General features: G+C 37.5%; 1 protein-coding gene across 1 annotated transcript; it reads left to right on the plus strand.

Annotated features, from left to right (window-relative positions):
• Positions 1-1,911: 1,911 nt before the first annotated feature.
• IL22RA2 (interleukin 22 receptor subunit alpha 2) lies at positions 1,912-18,058 on the plus strand. The gene is made up of 6 exons (XM_036768815.1): positions 1,912-2,028; positions 5,262-5,397; positions 13,228-13,406; positions 16,161-16,330; positions 16,986-17,136; positions 17,785-18,058. The coding sequence occupies exons 1-6, from the start codon at positions 1,968-1,970 to the stop codon at positions 17,823-17,825; spliced, it is 738 nt and encodes a 245-aa protein (XP_036624710.1). The 5' UTR covers positions 1,912-1,967; the 3' UTR covers positions 17,826-18,058.
• Positions 18,059-18,309: the final 251 nt, after the last annotated feature.

Genomic DNA, 18,309 nt, shown 5'->3' on the forward strand with positions numbered 1-18,309 from the left:
ATTGGTAGAGGGAGTTTCCTCACCAGAAGTGCCCTTCACCAATGAAATCATCATTCTAGACAAACAAAAAACCAATAAATCTTTAAGCCTACATACACATCCCTATAGTTCTTCTTTCATAATGTCTTATGTATCTGACTGCCCAGAGTTTCATTCATCCTCCACATTACAACTAAACTTACTGTCCTGAAACATTCCTGTGCTCAGAAACTGTCCTGTTCTACATCAATCTGCTCTAGGGGCCAAATGGGAAGGCCTTTGGGACTAAAATCTGGAGGGCCTTTATGGTGGTGGTTTGCCGGGGAGGGGAGTCTATATAGATAGGTGGGACAGGTAGGTGGTATAGAGTGTCAGCCCTGAAGTCATGAAGACTCATCTTCCTGAATTCAAATCTGGCTTCAGACACTAGCTGTGTGACCCTGGGCAATTCACTTAACCCTGTTTGCCTCAGTTCCTCATCTGTAAAATAAGCAGGAGAAGGAAATGGTAAACCACTCCAGTATTTTTGCCAAGAATATTCCAAATGGAGTCATGAAGAGTCAGATCCAACTGAACACACACACACACACACACACACACACACACACACACACACACCCAGAAAGAGAGAGAGAGAGAGAGAGAGAGAGAGAGAGTGAGAGAGAGAGAGAGAGGGAGAGAGAGATGGTTGTAGTGAAAATGATGAGTGGGAGTTTGTTTACAGTATGGACTAGTGAATGTAGAGTCTTTGATCAGAGACACCAGAGATCAACAAGTGAACAAAAGAGTCACACCCATTTGACTGAAGTCCATTAGTAAAAGAACAACTACTTTCTAGAAAAGTTTTGGATAAATTCAGGTGCAGGTCCAGGTGGAAATTCTCAGCTCAACAAGTAGGGTTATATTTCCAGTTCTTTTCATACATCATAAGATTTCAAACTGGAAGGAACTTTAGTGATCATCTAAGATTCTGAGACAGAGAGCTAGAAAGAATCTCAAACACCATCTAGCCCTTCTGCTTTATTTTATAGACCACGCAAATGGAGCCCAGGGAGGATAGATGGCTATCTTTAAAAAAAATAAAAAGCAAAGTTGTGGTTTGGGCATAGATCCTTTGACTCCAAAGGGCAGATGGGTGACACAGTGGATAGAGCCCTGGGCCTAGAGGCAGCATCTTTATCATACCAGCACAGCCTAAGCCTCCAGGCTATTTCAGTGACTTAAATCAGAATCACCTGGTATGACTCAGTATTACCTTTCACTTATAAGGTAGCAAGTCACCAAATTTCCCCTATGAAAACAATAGTATTTATTCCATGGTCCTTAATTTCCAGTTATGTGATTTTTATAATTTTTTTTACAATCTTGTAATGGTTACACAGAAATGAACTTGAGACCATAATACCCTTAAACTATTAATCATTTCTCAAAATGATCCCATACAACATTCTGTATCTTTGAAAACTGTATTTCTTCATACATATATTTCATCCATTTTTAATTAATAAAAGTTCTTTGTCCCTTTAAGTCATCAGATATTCACATACAAATGAAACATCATTTTTGTCTTTTACAAGGTGAATTGAGTCTTCACTTTCATGCTATAGTTCTATTCTAAACTGCTCAAATTCAATCGGAAAACTGTTTCTTCAGACACATATTTTCTTTTCCTGCTCCTTTTAGCCTTCAAACTATTTATCTATAAAAATAGTAATACCTTTTATCCTTTACCAGTTCATTTAACTTTTTTTCTTCACTCAAAAGTATCTTTTTCTACCTCATTCAGCAATACTTTGTGGCAGTACTTCAAAGGGACAATACTTTAAAGGGGCAGTGTTTTAAACAGACTGTTCCTTTAAAAAGGGAGAGCTGAAAACATAGGTTCACTTCCTTTTTTCAACCTATTTATAGACCTAAGGAACTGGGTAGGTTGGAGGTATCTTTCTATGGAGTAAAATATTTGTTTCTCTTATAGTCATAGTCTAACCATGATACTTAAACACTGTTTTATAAACTTCCTTATCACATTCCTCTGGATTTATGGAGGAGGTAAGTGTTCTAATTTTTTTTTAATTTGTTGTTAAGAGCCTTTTTTTCTTTTCATAAACTGAGTGATCAAGACATTCTGGAAATAGCACTGGCTCTTTTCTTTGTGTCTCAATAGGATCTATTCCCTATCTTAATGCGTTTCAGGGTAGAAAGCAAATTGAGGGGCATGGAAATAGGAAAATACATCTAGATGTTTATTACATAAATTAATTAGTAAATTACATCTAGATTTCTTGTAATTTCATATTTTGAAATGAATTTTTTCTTCTTCTCCCAAAGCATTATCACTTATTACCTTATCTCAGTATCCAACATATGGGGAAGCTGAGGTTGAGTCTTTGCTACTCTAGATCTATGGAGTGTCTTATTTCTGTGTGCATCTGTGTGTAGTGAGGAGAGGGTCAAGTTATGAGAAAGGTGAATTGAATGACTTAGGTGATGTTAAAGAACCAAGGCACTTTTTGCCTCTAGGTGACCCAGTTCTCCATGGGTCCATGATACATGACTTCTATTATTCCCTGAGAACTTTTTGACTTATAAATAGTTCTCATCCTTTAATGAACCAAGATAAGAAAATAATCCTTGTTTTTGGCCACAGGTTCTTTCCCAAGAGCTGTGTTATCTTTTAATATGAAGGAAGGAGCAATAAAAAAGGATCATTTTTATCAAACATGAAGAGTCAGACACGACTGAAACGAATGAACAACGTGTTAGGCATTGTAGAAAAATGAAGGCCAAAGGATAAAGTTGCCTAAAAACTTGTAATCTTCAAGGGGTTTATATATCTAAGAGGATCTGCCTTCAATGTTTATTCTATCTGAACCTTGAAGAGTTAAAACTATATATAAGTTTTGTTGACAGATATCAGGATTTAATTACTTTGTTTTTTAAAAAATACACTTATTAAGTACCTATTATGTGCAAAGAACTATATCAAGCACTGGATATTCAGGGATAAATCATGACAGAGTCCATTACTTCAAGGAGTTTGCATTCTAATAGAGGAAGGAGAGAGGTGAGTAGAAGCCCAGGAGAGCAGGATACTAACTTTTTTTTCTGGATGGGGCTATCATCAACTCAAGTTTCCAACATGGAAGACACTGCTTTGAGCAGATTTAGTGGAAAAACCAAGGGCAGTGAGCAAGTGTGGGGCTACTTTCTGCTTCTCACCAATTATGTTCATTCACCTTTAGAAACAGCTTATTATGTTCCCCTACCCTCCAACTTTCCCTGTTTCTTCACTCCCCTATTTACTGTCTAGGTCACCACACTATCCTCCCAGTCACCCAGGTTCATAACCTAGGAGTCATCCTGGACTCCTTACTCCCCATTTTGCTAGGAAGAGGAAGAGGAATTGGGCTTAGAATGGTAAGTGATTTGTAAACACTAGGAAGGATTTAAAGCAGTATTTCAACCCAGTTCTTTCCGATGCTGCATCTAGTACCCTATCCATTATGCCTTCAAGCCTATTTCTATACCTTCTACTTATGTGGTAGTTTTCCATTTGCCAGAGTTAATTGGCAAGCAGGAAGATGATGATGCTAATATATATGTGTGTGTATGTATATACATAAATTATGTATATACATATATATATATATATATATATATATATATATATCTTTAAGGTTTGCAAAATGCTTTACATATGTTAATTCATTTAAGCCTCACAATCACCCTGAGAGGAAAGTACTAGTTATCCCTAGATTACAGATGAGGAAACTGAGGCACAGAGAAGTTAAATAACTAGCCAGGGTCACACAGCTACAAAGTGTCTGGCACAGGATTTGAATTAAAGTCTTCTTGACTTCAAGTCCTATGCCACCTAGATGCCTAGACTTGGACAGAGGGATTGTCCAGGTCCCTATCGAGAAGCAGGGCTAGTCCACAAGCTTCATTCCATCCTGTCAATCAAAGAGTTATGACCAAAATAACAAACTGGCATTAACGTATTACTGCTACTTAATGCTAGTCATTTCCCTATGTTTATTATCTCATGTATAAGGATGGTACAACGAATAGAGCGCCGGGCCTAGGGTCAGGAACATCTGAGTTCAAATCTGAACTCAGACACTTACTAGCTGTGTGACTCAGGACAAGTCACTTAACCCTGTTTGTCTCTGTCTCCTCATCTGTAAAATGAGGTGGAAAAGGAAATGGCAAGTATCTTTGCCAAGAAAACCCCGAATTGGATCACGAAGAGTCAGACACGACTGGAAGATGGCTGAACAACAACAACATAAATCTTGTTTGTGCATGGATTTATGCATATTGTCTCCTCCATCAGACTGCGAACTCCTCAGCAGCTGGGACTGTCTTTTGCCTTCCTTTGTGTCCTCAGCGCTTAGTGCAGAGGGGACCATCTCCAGTTGTCCTGATCTATATATTGCCACTGGACCCAGATGGCTCCAGAGGAGAAAGTGAGGCTGGTGACCTTGCAGAGCCCTTCCTCACTTAAATCCAATCCAAGTCACGGATGGCATCACCTTCCTGTTATCACAGTCCTCTTCAAGAACAAAGGACAAGTAACACTACAAAAACTTAGCACAGTGCCTGGCACATGATAGATCCTTTTAACAAAAGCTTGACACAGGCTGATTGTTAATCTTGCAGAAAATGTCAGAAACTCTTGTGTGGCTACAAGTTACCACAACCCACTTAGTTACCTCAGGCTTTGAGGATCGGCTACAACAATAATTCTGATGAATTATCACCACCTCACCTCTCTCATTCCACCCCTGCGTCCTGCTAGGAAATGCTCATGTGTGTACAGAATCTTTAGATCTATTTGAGCAGGCCAACGAGAAGGCGCTAAATCTGAGGGGTAGAGGGCTTTGTATGTTTGGGGTGTATGAGTATGTAGACAGGAAAAATCATAGTGGGTTCAGGGAGAAGACATTCCAGGTGAACAAGGAAATAAGCAGGGGAAAGACTCCAAATAGGAAGTGTGATGACAATCAGGAAGCACGGGCAGACCCCGAGGTCAAATTTAGCCTACAATAGCAGGGAACATAAGGAATGTAGTGACTCCCTGTGTTTTCCACATACCTGTTAGTAATATTATACACCATGTTATCTGGAAAGGGATTAAAGACAAAGTTCTTTGAGAAGAGAAATTTGTCTTGGACCATATTTAGAGAATAAAGAGCCTGTTCTGGTCCTTAAGCAAATACTGTCAAAGCACTTTTGGCTTATCTCTTACTACTATTTTTTCCCTTCCCTTCTTGTTCCAGGAAGTAGACCAGTACAGGAATCTCTAAGGCCCCGCAGGGTGGAGTTTCAGTCATTTAATCTCCAGAATGTTTTACACTGGCATCCTGGAAGTGATTTCACCCCTAACAACACAGTCTATTTCGTGCAATACAAAATGTAAGTATTCCTTCTAACTTTCACCTGCCTTGTAATCTTTTTCCTGCAGTGCCAAGGAAATAATGATGGATTTGGATACAAACCTTAGCTTTATCATTTATTACCTGTGTGACTGTGGGCAAACCATTTGATCTCTCAGGGTCCTAGTTTTCCTATCTACAAAACGAGAGGATTGGACTTGATGGTCTCTTGGGTCCTTCCAGCTCTGAATACATGATCCAAAGGTCCCTAAGGCAATCCTTCTTCAGTCCAGGTTAGAGAGAGTCTAGTCAGAAAGAGATAGAGGTTCTGGTCCTTGCCATCAGTCAGTCAGCAAGCTCTTTGAATCCCATCGGACCATGAAGACCACTCAACATGGAAGAACACTTGTGTTCAAATTTCAGCTTTGTGATTTCCTAGCCTTCTGACCTTGGACAAGACACACTGTGAGTTTAGCTTTCCTCCTCTGTAAAACAGAAGTAAATAAATAAAATATCTATTTTTTCACAGGGTTATTGTGAGGACCAAATAAGAAAGGGATGAGCAGTTATTGGTACCTCACAGGGTAATGGGCTTGGCTTGACAGCCTGTTCCAGATGTGTGTGAGAACTTCAAACTGGCCCACAAGAGCTGATTGTTAAATTTTCATTGTGAGCACTTATACCTCAGAAATCAGCAAACGTTACAAATCAGGACTTGGTTGGGTGTTTTGTTGATTATCTAGATGTAAAAAGTGATGGAGAAAAATGTTAATGATACAGACTATACTTAAAAGATGCTCAGTGTGCTTTTCTTTTTCTGAGAGCCAGTTGTTAAACATTTACCAGCATGCCACTGGATAACTTACACTTATTACTCTAGAGAAGGGGTGGAGGAATTATACAGGAGGAGTAGCAGTGGTGTGGATTCCCCTAGAGATCATGGGATCATGGACATTTTCCAGCCTGCTTCATGAAAGTAGTTCAAACTTGGAAACCCCCTAACCCTACCTCTCACCCTCAGGCCTATAAATGCAAACAATCTGGTTTGAGAGATGGCAAAAACCTATTTTTTTTTAAAAACCTCATTGCTTATCATCATTTCCTGTAACTTAGGAACTCATAACCTAACTTTGTATCATAAATACTTTTGGCTGTCTGGTATGGATCCCTTCTCAGAATGATATTTTTAAATGAACAAAATAAAATACATAGGATTCCTAAAAAAACTCCAACAACAGTATGTTGAAATATGGTTATCAAAAAGTTAATAAAACAAGGTCATAGACCCCAGGTTAAGAGCCCTTGAGTAGCCCAGTAAGAATCTGCATGCAGTCAGACATAGTCTCTGTATGTACTCAGCTACATCTAATTTTCCTTTCTTGGGGTACAAAAGTCTTTTATAGTCTGCCAAGATTCAGTTTTCTAAATACACCATCTATGTTAGGGCTTTGGGTTCCTTGGCTGAAGAAGTTCAGTCCAACCTGGTGGCAGTTAATGAAGAATATAAGTATTTATGATGGCTATATTTTTAATTCATTTAAGAGGGAGGTAATTGTTAATTAAGTTAAGTTAATTAAAGGAGTCTATAGGCAGTAGTACCAACTGGTGTATGGCTTTCTCTAGCTTTATTGTTTTTGCTTCTGTGGACTTAACCATAGTCTTTATTTTTGTGACCTTGAGACTGCCAAGATATGTTTTCTTTCAGACTCTGATTTCCTGATTCCCACTGATTCAGACCCAAAGTAGAAAGTAATGGACTGGGAAGCTGCTGGCAGCTCTAGACACATTTCAAATGTTTCTCCATTGTGGTTTTCCACCTTCGACATACCTGTCAGAGGGAGAGCTATACAGCTATTTTGGTCTCTTCTGGGTCTTAAAACCTCTTATGGGGCAGCTAGGTGGGTGCAGTGAGTAGCACACTGGCCTTGGAGTCAGGAGTACCTGAGTTCAAATCTGGCCTCAGATACTTGACACACTTACTAGCTGTGTGACCTTGGGCAAGTCACTTAACAATTGCCTTGCCCTTCCCCCTCCAAAAAACCAAACAGACAAAACACCTCTTACACCCTTCCTGTAATGCTGCATTGATGAAAATAAACTGGATATTTATCTCTTTGAGGGGATGAGGAATAAGAGATAGAATACTGCAAAATTTTGTTTAAAATTAAGTAAACCAGGGAAGGAACTGTGAATGCCTAATGGGTTCTCATGTGTACTTTGGAATGAAACAAACACCCATCTCTTTTTTTGAAATTATTGACATCTTTTGTTTTTGCAACACTTTCATTTCCAAATACATTCTTCTCTCCTTCTTTCTCTCTCATCCCCAGAAAGCCATCCTTTGTAACAAAGAATAAAACAATGAAAATAAAAAAGTAGTTCAGCCAAACTAAATAACACATCAGCTGATTCTGCCAGCATATGCAATGTTTTACAGCTGCAATCCCCACCTCTACAAAGAAGAGAGAGCGGGCCACTTTCTCATCTCTCCTTCCAGTTTGCTATAATTACACAGCAGTTGGTTTTATTTTTTTTTATTTTGTCCTTCCCATTTATACTTTTGTAGTCATTTTGCATCTAGTTTTCCTGGCTTTGCTTACTTTACTCTGCATCAGTCCATACAGGTTTTGCCCAAGCTTTTCTATATTCTTCCTATTAATCATTTCTTATGACATATTAATGTTCCATTATATCCATGTACCACAATTTCTTCAATTCATTCCTCGGTAGATGAGTATCTATTTTGTTTCCAGTTCCTTGCTACTACAAAAAGTGCTGCTATGAATACCTTAGTGACTTTTCTGTCTTTGACATCCTTGGGATATATGACTTGCAGTGGGATCTCAGGGTCAAAAGAAATGCCCAGTTCAGTCATTTTCTTAGCATAATTCAGGACTGTGTGGATTAATCTTGGAGTCATGGACCCACAGTATATCAGTGGGCCTGTCTTTTAACAACCCCTTTAACATTGACCATCTCATTTTTATCATCATGGCAAAGTTCCTGGGTGTGAGGTGAAACCTTATGGTTGTTTTGATTTATATTTATCTTATTATTGGTGATTTGGAGTATTCTATCCTTTGTTTATAGCTTGCAATTTTTTGAGAACTGTTTGTTCACATCCTTTGATCATTACAGAAGGCCTCATGTAAAGACCTGTCTTTTTAAAAAAAATTATTTTTTTAAATAACAAACATCAATTTTAACACCCTCTCCATTGAAAGCAAAAACAAAACCTTTGTAACAAATATGTATGATGATGTAAAATGAATTTTTGCATTGTTCATATCTAGAAAATATGTTTCATTTTGCACCCAGAGTTCATCACTTCTTTGTCAATAAGTGCATGGGAGATTTCATTATGTCTCCTTTGGAATCATGGTTAGTCATTGTGTTGATCAGAAGTCATAAGTCTTTTAAATTTGTTTGCTTTTACAGTATTTCCATTATTGTAGAACGTGTTTTATCCATTTCATTCTTCATTGTTTCATACAACTCTTCAAAGTTGTCCAAGGGAAAACTATCCCATTAATCTTTTATTATGGCACAATAGGATTCTGTGACATTCATATACCAAAATTTGTTCAGCAATTCCCCAACTGATGTGCACTCCCTTTGATTACAGTTTATTGTTAATAGAAAAAAAGCTACTAAATGCATTTTTGTGCATGTGGATCCTTTTCCTTTTTCTTTGATGTCTTGGGAATATGGGCCTAACGGTAACATCAATGGGTCAAAGGGTATCCATGGTTTAGATATTTTGGGGGGCATAGTTCCAAATTACTTTCCAGAATGGTTGTACCAATTCACAACTCTACCAAAAATACACTAATATATCTCTATTTTCATATATCCTCTCCAATATTTGTCATTTTCTTTTTTGTCAACTTTGCTAATTTGATTAATTTTCATTTAATGTGCATTTCTCTAATTATTAGTGATTTGAGGCATTTTTTAGTATAGCTATTGATAGCTTAGATTTCTTCCTTAGAAAACTTTCTGTTCATACATATACTTTGGTCATTTGTCAACTGGAAAATTATTCTTTTTCTTATATATTTGAATCAGTTATTTTTATACCTTGGAAATGAGACCCTTATCAGAAACACTTGATCCAAAAAAAATTTTTCTTCCTTGTTAGCTTTTTCCCTTTTTGATCTTAACTGCATTAAGACCTTTTTTTTTAAGAACAGTATTTTTCTGGTAATGCCAAATGGCTCTGTAATGGAATACTACAGACAATAGGGGGCTGTGGGAAAACAGGCACATTGATACACTGCTGGTGGACTTGTAACTGGATAAAACCAAATTTTACACAGAGAGTTACTAACTAATGCATGTCCTTTGAACTAGCTATATCACTGCTAGGCCTATACCCAAAAGAAATTAAAGAAAGAAGAAAGGGTCATATGTATATAAAAATATTTATAGCAGCTCTTTTTGTTGTAGTAAAAAGAACTGGAAACTAAGAAGATACCCATCAATTGGGGAATGACTGAACAAATCATGGCAAATAGATGGGATGGAACTGTTGCTGTTCGGTTGCTTTCAGTCATGTCCGACTCTTTGTGATTCCATTTGGTGTTTTCTTGGCAAAATATTGGAATGGTTTGCCATTTCCTTGTCCAGTTCATTTTACAGATGAAGAAATTGAGGCAAACAGAGTTAAGTAACTTTCCCAAGGTCACAGCTAGTAAGTGTGCGAGGCCAGATTTGAACTCAGGAAGACAAGTCCACAGGCCAGGCACTCTATCCACTGTGCCACCTAGCTTCACTCTGCTAAGGGAGCTACAGAAATCTATTTCCTCTCACTTCTAGGTAATGGAGGTAGGTAATGGAATATATCGTACTAAATCAAATGAGGAAATCAATGATTTCAGAGGCATTGAAAGATTTATATGAACTGATGTCTGGTGAAGTAAGCAAAACCAGACGAAAAATTTATACTCCAACATCAATATTATAAAAACAAATAATTTTGAAAACTTTTACTAAGTGATGAAGAATGAAATGAGCAGAACTCATAAAATATTTTATACAATAACAATATTGCAAAGATATACAACTGTAAAAACTATGCTCAATGCAAATAACTATCCATTATTCCAGAGGATCGAAGATAAAAGATGCTGTCCAACTCCTGACAGAGAGATGATTAATTAAGGTTCAGAACAAGATATGCATATATATGTGTGTGTGTGTGTGTGTGTGTGTGTGTGTGTGTATTTAACACAGACAATGAAATTTGTTTTGTTTGATTATGCATGTTTGTTGAACAGAATTTATTTCTTTTTTTTCTCTAAAGGAGTAGGGGTAGAAGTAAGAGGAAATAGATTTCTGTTAATTAAAAAATAAACTTTAATTTAAAAATCCCTAACATTAAATGGCAACAAAATTCAGATTAAACAGAATATAGACAACACAATAGTACCGAAATTTTCCTTTCTTTTAATGCATACTTCTATATACCTCTGGTTATAATTACTCTTTATTGTTATTTTGCTTAACTGCTTTCAGGGAGAATGCTTAGTAAATTTAAGCTTGTCTACTGTGTTAAATCAAAATTTATCAATAAAAAAGTAATACCACAGTCTTAAAGAATAAAAATCGAGTCACCCAGAAGACAAATAAAGGACATGTAGTAGATGTGAGAAGGCTAACATGTTAACAAATGAAAATTTGCACAGAGAGCTGAATAAATTATGCTGTCATATACACGACCAGGAAAAAAAAGAAACAGTCACATAATGAGAATGAGGGAAAACTGGTGGACATATAGGATTGATTATTATCCACAAGTTTTCAAGGCAAATAGAGTAAGGCTCCCACCTTTATTGGGCGGGAACATCCCATGTGGTATTTTTTTTGGCAAAGATACTCAAATGGTTTGCCATTTCCTTCTCCAGTTCATTTTAGAGGAAACTGAGGCAAACAGGGTTATGTGACTTGTCCAGGGTCACACACCAAACTGCCCAATGGTGCGTATGTGGACCCTGACAGGAAAATTAATTTTAATATTATTAAAAGGCCATACAGGGTAAGAGAAGCCTCTCCCTCTAAAGAATCCTAGGAATGTCATTCCATTCCTGCTTTTAAGGTACTTTACTCTCAATTAAACCCTGGGGATGCAACCTTGGAATCTTTAGCTCTGTTTATCTCGCAAACAGAATCAACTGGTGTGAGCCACAGCTCGTGAAAGTGACTAAAGTCTCCTAGCTTTCTCATTTGGGGCAAATAGGATCATGAAAGGTAAAAACAACCAAAATGAAGTGGGTTTTCTTGCTCAGATTGCCAACGGTAGCCAGAAGCTCATGACCAGGCTTCGCTCCTCATATGACCCTCCCTATTCCTGGCCCCTCCCCCCCCACCTTTTTCTCCTCCTGAGCATATAAAAACCTTTCTAAAAGTTCTTCTGATAGACACATATGTACTCAGATGCATGAGGTGTCCCAAGCTTGAGACCTTTTTTGTTTCGATTAAAGATGCCTTTTGCTCCACTTAGGAGATTAATTTATTTTAGGACTTGGCATTTACAATGACAGGAAAATTAATTTTCCTGTCAGCCCTGTAAGAGAGAGTATATCTGCTGTCCATGGACCAACCTAGCTAACTTTGGAGGAGAGGTTAATATCTAGGCTAGCTACAGGACAATATTTGTTTACAGCATTTCTTAAGGACCACCTAATAGATCCAGAGGGGTTGTTATCTACATCAGAAGACAGAGTGCAAATAGAAACAGAACAGTGGATCCTTGAAGTATTAACAAATTGGAGAAAAAACATTTACCTTTCCCTATTTTCTCCACTTATCATATTCCTACCTAAATGAGGCAGTTAGGTAGCACAGTAAGCAGCTAGGTGGTATAGTAGATAGGGTACTGGGTCTGTAGTCAGGAAGTGTCATCTTCCTGAGTTCAAACCTGGCCTCAGATACTTACTAGCTGTATCACCCTGGGCAAGTCACTTAACCCTGTTTGCCTCAGTTTCCTTACCTGTAAAATAAGCTAGAGAAGGAAATGGCAAACCGGTCCAGTATCTGTCAAGAAAACCTCAAATCGAGTCATGACGAGCTGGACGTGACTGAAACAACTGAACAACAACAAAAGGTGACACAGTGAATAGAAAGTTGGGCCTGGAGCCTGGAAGACCTGACTTCAAATCTAGCCTCAGACATTTACCAGCTATATTACCCTCCGTATGTCACTTAACCTCACCTATAAAATGAGGATAACTTCACCTACCTCCCAGGGTTGTTGTGAATATTCAATTATATAATATTTGTAAAGTATGTAACACAGTGCTTTGCACATAGTAGACATTATATATATGCTTATTCCCTTCTCTTCCCTTCCCTTTCCTTCTCCCTGCCCTAGACAAAGAGCCATTGAATTCTTTCTTACAGCTGGTAGTTGAGAAAAGAAAACAGTATCATGGATTTTGAGTAGAAGGGGGCTAAAGGTTCATTTATTCTGTAACGCTCATTTTGCAGAGGAGGAAACAGAGACTGAGAGAGAGATTAAACACCTCGCCCAAGATCAGAGAGCATAAATAACAGTGCCAGAAATTTGAACCCAGATCCTATGGCTCCAAATCCAGCATTTCTTCCACTGAATCTCACGGGCTGCAATCCTCAAAATGCAAAAGCCCGAGAGACCTCTCAGTGGGCCAGGGTTGATTCAACACCCTGGAAAGACTGAAGAACAGGTGGAATCCTTAAGAATCATCTCGGGTTGTTGCTGCCGTGCTAATATTTGCAAAATGGCTTCGATTAGCTGGGGAAAAATAGCAGCCATCTAGAAAAAAAATGAATAAAGCATCTAGGTCTTCAAGGTTGTTGTTTGCTGTTGTTGATTTCCCTCTCTCTTCTACAGTTATGGACAGAAAGAGTGGACAAACAAAGAGGGATGCTGGGGCATTTGTGAGCTCTTTTGTGACCTGACAAACGAAACCTCAGATGTGCAAGAACCTTATTATGGAAGGGTGAAAGCTGCTTCTGCTGGCACGCATAGTAACTGGAGCATGACAAAGAGATTCCTCCCCTGGTGGGAAAGTAAGTGTATTGGATAGTCTCTGCCTATTGTTATTTCTGCAGAAGAAAACAAGCATTGGTTAAACATATACTATGGGCTTTGCAAGGAGATGTGCAAATATGTAATATTTATATATGCATGATATGTAAATATCATCTCTTATTCTAAATATCACAATGATCCTGGGAGGTCAGTACTATTAATATCTCCATTTTACAGTCTAGGAAACTGAGGCAAGGAGAGTTTAAGTGATGTGCATGCTCAAGATCACACAGCTAGTAAGTGTCTGAGGCTGGATTTGAACTCGGGTCTTTCTGACTCCAGGCCCACTGCTCCAGCCACTGTGCTACACTAGCTACAAAAGTACCAAAAGAAAAATGGACTCAAAATGTTAACACCAAGAAAAAAAAACTAGAATTTTTGAAATACTAAAATGGATAGTAAACACACTGAAAGAATTAAAGGAAGAAATGAAACTGGCAAAACTATCAATAGATGAAATAAAAACGAACAGAATATGGCTATAATATCTTAGAATAAAATGATGAAACTCAAAAAGTTTGGAAATAAAAGAGGAAAATATAAACAAAATGACAGGTCACTAGAAAAAAAAAGAATCCTTTCATTGGAGGGCAGAAATAGAACAGGGTTCCTAATCTGGGGTAAGTGTTTCTCTTTGGGGTACAAGAAACGCCAAAGAGAAAGGAGAATGTTATATTTTACTGGGAGTATATAGTATGTTAAGAATTTGTTATTTTCTCAAGAATCTGGGCTCAGGATCAGGGAGACTCATCTTCTTGAGTTCAAATCTGGTCTCAAACACTTTCTAGCTGTGTTACCCTGGGCAAGTCACTTAACCCTGGTTGCCTCAATTTTCTCATCTGTAAAATGAGCTGGAGAAAGAAATGACAAACTGCTTCAGTGTGTTTGCCAAGAAAACCCCAAGTGGGGTCATGAAGAGTCAGACTTGACTGAAAAATGAGAAAATAAGAACAACAAAAGGTGGGGATTAGATTAAATGACCTCTCGGGTCCCTTTTAGCTCTAAATTTTTAATTCCGTGGTAGGCAAGAAGATGAATCAGTTTACTGAGATCAAGAGCCCACTCTTGTGAATGGCTAAGATGTCAACCACACTGAACCCTATCTAGTTCTATGATTATTACGGACTTTTAGGCCTCAGTGATCTGAGGATGTAAGTATGAAACTACAGAATCATCATCAACTTCCTCACTTTTTCTCACCTCACATACACCATCTCTTACCGAGTCTTGTTACTTTCTCCCTCTACATCTCTGGAATCTAGACCCCTCTCCCACCTCACCTGGCCACCAGCTGGGTTCAGGTTCTGACCTTGCCTCTCTCCCAGAGTTCTGCCATAACCTCCAAATCACTTTCGCTCTCTCAAGTCTCTGCCCTCTCCAGTTCATCCTCCATGCACCTGTTGTAGTGATACTCCTAAAACACAAGTCTAACCAAGCCACATTGGAACTTAGCAAGCTCCAATGACTCCCTACTATTTCTAGGATGAAATATAAACTGTTTTGCTTGGTATTTAAAGCCTTTCACAATCTGGATCCAACCACCCTTTCTGGGCTTATCATACATTACTTCTTTCTATGAATTCTGTTCCTATTTTGTTGTTGTTCATTTGATTCAATTGTATCTGCCTTTTCATGACCCTATTTGGGATCTTCTTGGCAAAGATACTGGAGTGGTTTACCATTTCCTTCTCCAGCTCATTTTACAGATCAGGAAACTGAGGCAAATGGGGTTAAGTGATTTGCCTAGGGTCATACAGTTAGCAAAAATGTCTGACTGAGGTAAGATATGAACTCAGGTCTTCCTGACTTGAGGGCCATCAGTCTATCCACTGCTTCACCCAGATGCCCATGAACTTTGTGGTACAGCCAAACTGTCCCTTTTTTACTTTCTCATACATAACACTCCATCTCTCATCTCCATTCTTTTGCACTGGTAGTTCGTCCATGCCAGAAATTCACTCCTGGCACTTCACCTCCACACCTTGGAATCCCTTCAAAGTTCAGCCCAAGTGTTATCTCCTATACACATACATAAGTCCTTTCTTGTTCTCTTAATTCCTAGTGCCAATTTCCATTAGATTGTATGTACTTTGTAAATACTTTGTTTTTTATTTATATGTGGGTATACACACACACACACACACACACACTTTTTTTTTCTTTCCTTCACAGACTATAGCCTCCTTGAGGGCAGAGAATGTTTTCATCATTGTCTTTTTATCACTAGTGTCTAGTACAGTGCCCAGCACACAGTAATAAGTCCTTACTTTGGAAATTTTTTAAAATGCTAAAGTCAAAGGTTTTAACTTTATCTTTCTTCCCACAACGTTACAAAGAACACAGAATCGTCCCTTTGAAAGACAATTTGAAGGATATTCTGGAACCATTAGGGGAGGGGAGTGATGGGGGAGGAGTTTGCTTTTCAATGTATGGAATAGGTCCAGATTTCTCTCATCTTGACTTTTAAAAAAGTTTTTATGCTGAGGTTTTATTTATTTTGTTTTGTTTTGAAAGTCATATTTTCTAAATAACAAATCTATAATGAGTTGAAAATACAATCATCGGGCATCCCCATTACTGCTGAAATGATGCCAGTGTCTGTTACCTGGGAATCCCATTCTCAAGAGTTTGATAATAATTGACCATTGCTTACACCTTGACCAAGTGAAGTAATTAGGTCTACTAAATATACTGTTTTCCCTAATATCCTAATTTTCCTTTTCTTTCTCCAGCAAAAATAGGACCTCCTTCTATCCATGTGAAACAAAGTACCAGATCAATACAGTTGATACTTCATGCTCCAAATTCACCCTATAAAAGTAAAAGAGGAAAAAGCATATCAATACAAAATTACTATGAACTAGTATACCGAGTATTTACAATTAATCATTCCCTAGATATGGTAAGTTGAATATGTGTAAGTTTTTAACCTTTCTGCTCAGATAAAGAAACATTAAAACATTCAAATAGCTTCCTTCTCTTTTTCTTCCAATTCAGCATCATCAAGATTAGCAAGAAAAAGATCTAATCTAGTACATGACATACTAATAAATATTTCTTTGTGGATTTCTTCATTTTCTTCATGTATATGATATGGGGAGAGGAAATAGGTTCTGGTTGGAATCAGATAATTTCTAAATTCCCTCTAGCTCTAAAACTTATTATCCTAAATTAATCAAATTCCAAAGAGTGCTAGATTTCAGAGTAAATTTCCTGGATATTTTCTCTGAGCTTGATAGATACATAATTATATTTACTTTTGTGATATTTTACCCATGGGGCCATTTACACATCAAATCCTTGGGCAGCTTACATATCTCAACATTGAGAGTTTGGCACGGAAAGGCACTTTCTCTAGGATTTTCCAATCTCTCATCAATGACTTCATCCAATTATTATTTCCTCTCTCCTGTGTTTTTAAAAAATTCTTGAATGAATGTGAATTTCATGTGTCTTTTTAATCTCCATGTATAATTGATCTGATTTTATTGGAACCATAGTAAACAATGTCTTTGTGAAATCTACATTATCGTCTACCTTGTTCCCCTTGCATGAAGAAGCAAAAGGTATATGAAGGTACCAATGACAAGGTTGAAATGGATATGATACCTGGCTCCAGCAACTGTGTAGCTGCAGAAATATATTTGCCTGAACTAGCCCAAAGCAGTATGAGCACTGAAATCTGTACCTTCATGGCTCCAAGAAATGGTATGCGTGTTTGATAAGACTGCGAGGATTTGGGTTCTGAGTACAATGTCCCATATTTTTAAAAAATTTAATATTTAAGTCTTCTTTATTTTACATATCTTTCATGTGCAAAGCTTCATTTGGGGTACCAGTACCAGAGAGAGAAGCTTTGGAATTGAAAAGGGAGATGAGAAGCAGGTCCCCTTGTGAATCATTCTTAATAATTTAAACCTTGTATATATAATTGTAAACCTTGTCACCACTAAGAATACCCTTCCAGATAGGTAAAGTTACTTTGAAGGACCAAGAAATAGCAGAGGTTTAATAAATGATGAGTAAATGAAAGTTGGAATGAATGAATGAACAAATTAATTAATTAATACACACAGCCCTGTAGATTCTTCTGAGGCCACCCATCTAGGCTTTTTATTAAACGTGGTGCACTGGAAAAGATAGGTATGGTAATAAAGCTACTTCTACTCTAGTGACTACAATTAAAACACTCTCTCACCTAACACAAGATATTTCTTTCAAATGAATAGAAATTTGGCCTTCTAATCCAGCTTCTCAAAGAGCAGAAAATAGGAGCAATTTTCTTGTGTCCTTTGGATAAGGTACTAGGAATTTGGATATAGAGGATTAATAAATATTTCTTTTCTTTTTCCAAAGATACAGAAGACAGCCCTCTCAGGAATGCCAACAGCATGTAAACTGATGGAATCTGGTATTCCAAAAGGTTGCTCTGACTTGAAGAAGGTAGTTACAAAATCCTAGTAGAAATGATCAAGCAAAATTCAAGGTTGCTATTTGTCTGTCTTTATAAATCCTTACTCTGATTGCTAAAAATATAGAAGTGAAAATATGAAAGAAAACAGTTAATTTTGTCATTATCCTGAGAAATCTTTTTAATGAAAGATTTATCTTTTTAAAGCTCTTATTTTTAAAAAAAATTTTAAAAGGGGGAAAGGACCTATTTGCATAAAAATATTTATAGTAGCTCCTTTTGTTGTGGTTAAGAATTGGAAATCAAGCTGTGGTATATGATTGTGATGGAATATTATTGTACTATAAGAAATGACAAGCAGGATGACTTCAGAAAAACCTGGAAGGAATTACTTGAACTGATGCAAAGGGAAGTGAGCAGAATCGGATAATGTTGTACACAGTAACAGCAATATTGTACAATGAAGAACT

This window comes from Trichosurus vulpecula, chromosome 7, assembly GCF_011100635.1.
Source record: "Trichosurus vulpecula isolate mTriVul1 chromosome 7, mTriVul1.pri, whole genome shotgun sequence".
Taxonomy (NCBI): Eukaryota; Metazoa; Chordata; class Mammalia; order Diprotodontia; family Phalangeridae; genus Trichosurus; species Trichosurus vulpecula.

What these genes read in the sequence shown, in the direction of transcription:
- IL22RA2 (XM_036768815.1), top strand. Translation starts at nt 1,968, where the DNA reads ATGATACTTAAACACTGTTTTATAAACTTCCTTATCACATTCCTCTGG. An exon ending in ATTCCTCCCCTGGTGGGAAA is followed by an intron (nt 13,407 to 16,160) that starts GTAAGTGTATTG and finishes TTCTTTCTCCAG; the next exon opens with CAAAAATAGGACCTCCTTCT. An exon ending in TTAATCATTCCCTAGATATG is followed by an intron (nt 16,331 to 16,985) that starts GTAAGTTGAATA and finishes CCTTGCATGAAG; the next exon opens with AAGCAAAAGGTATATGAAGG.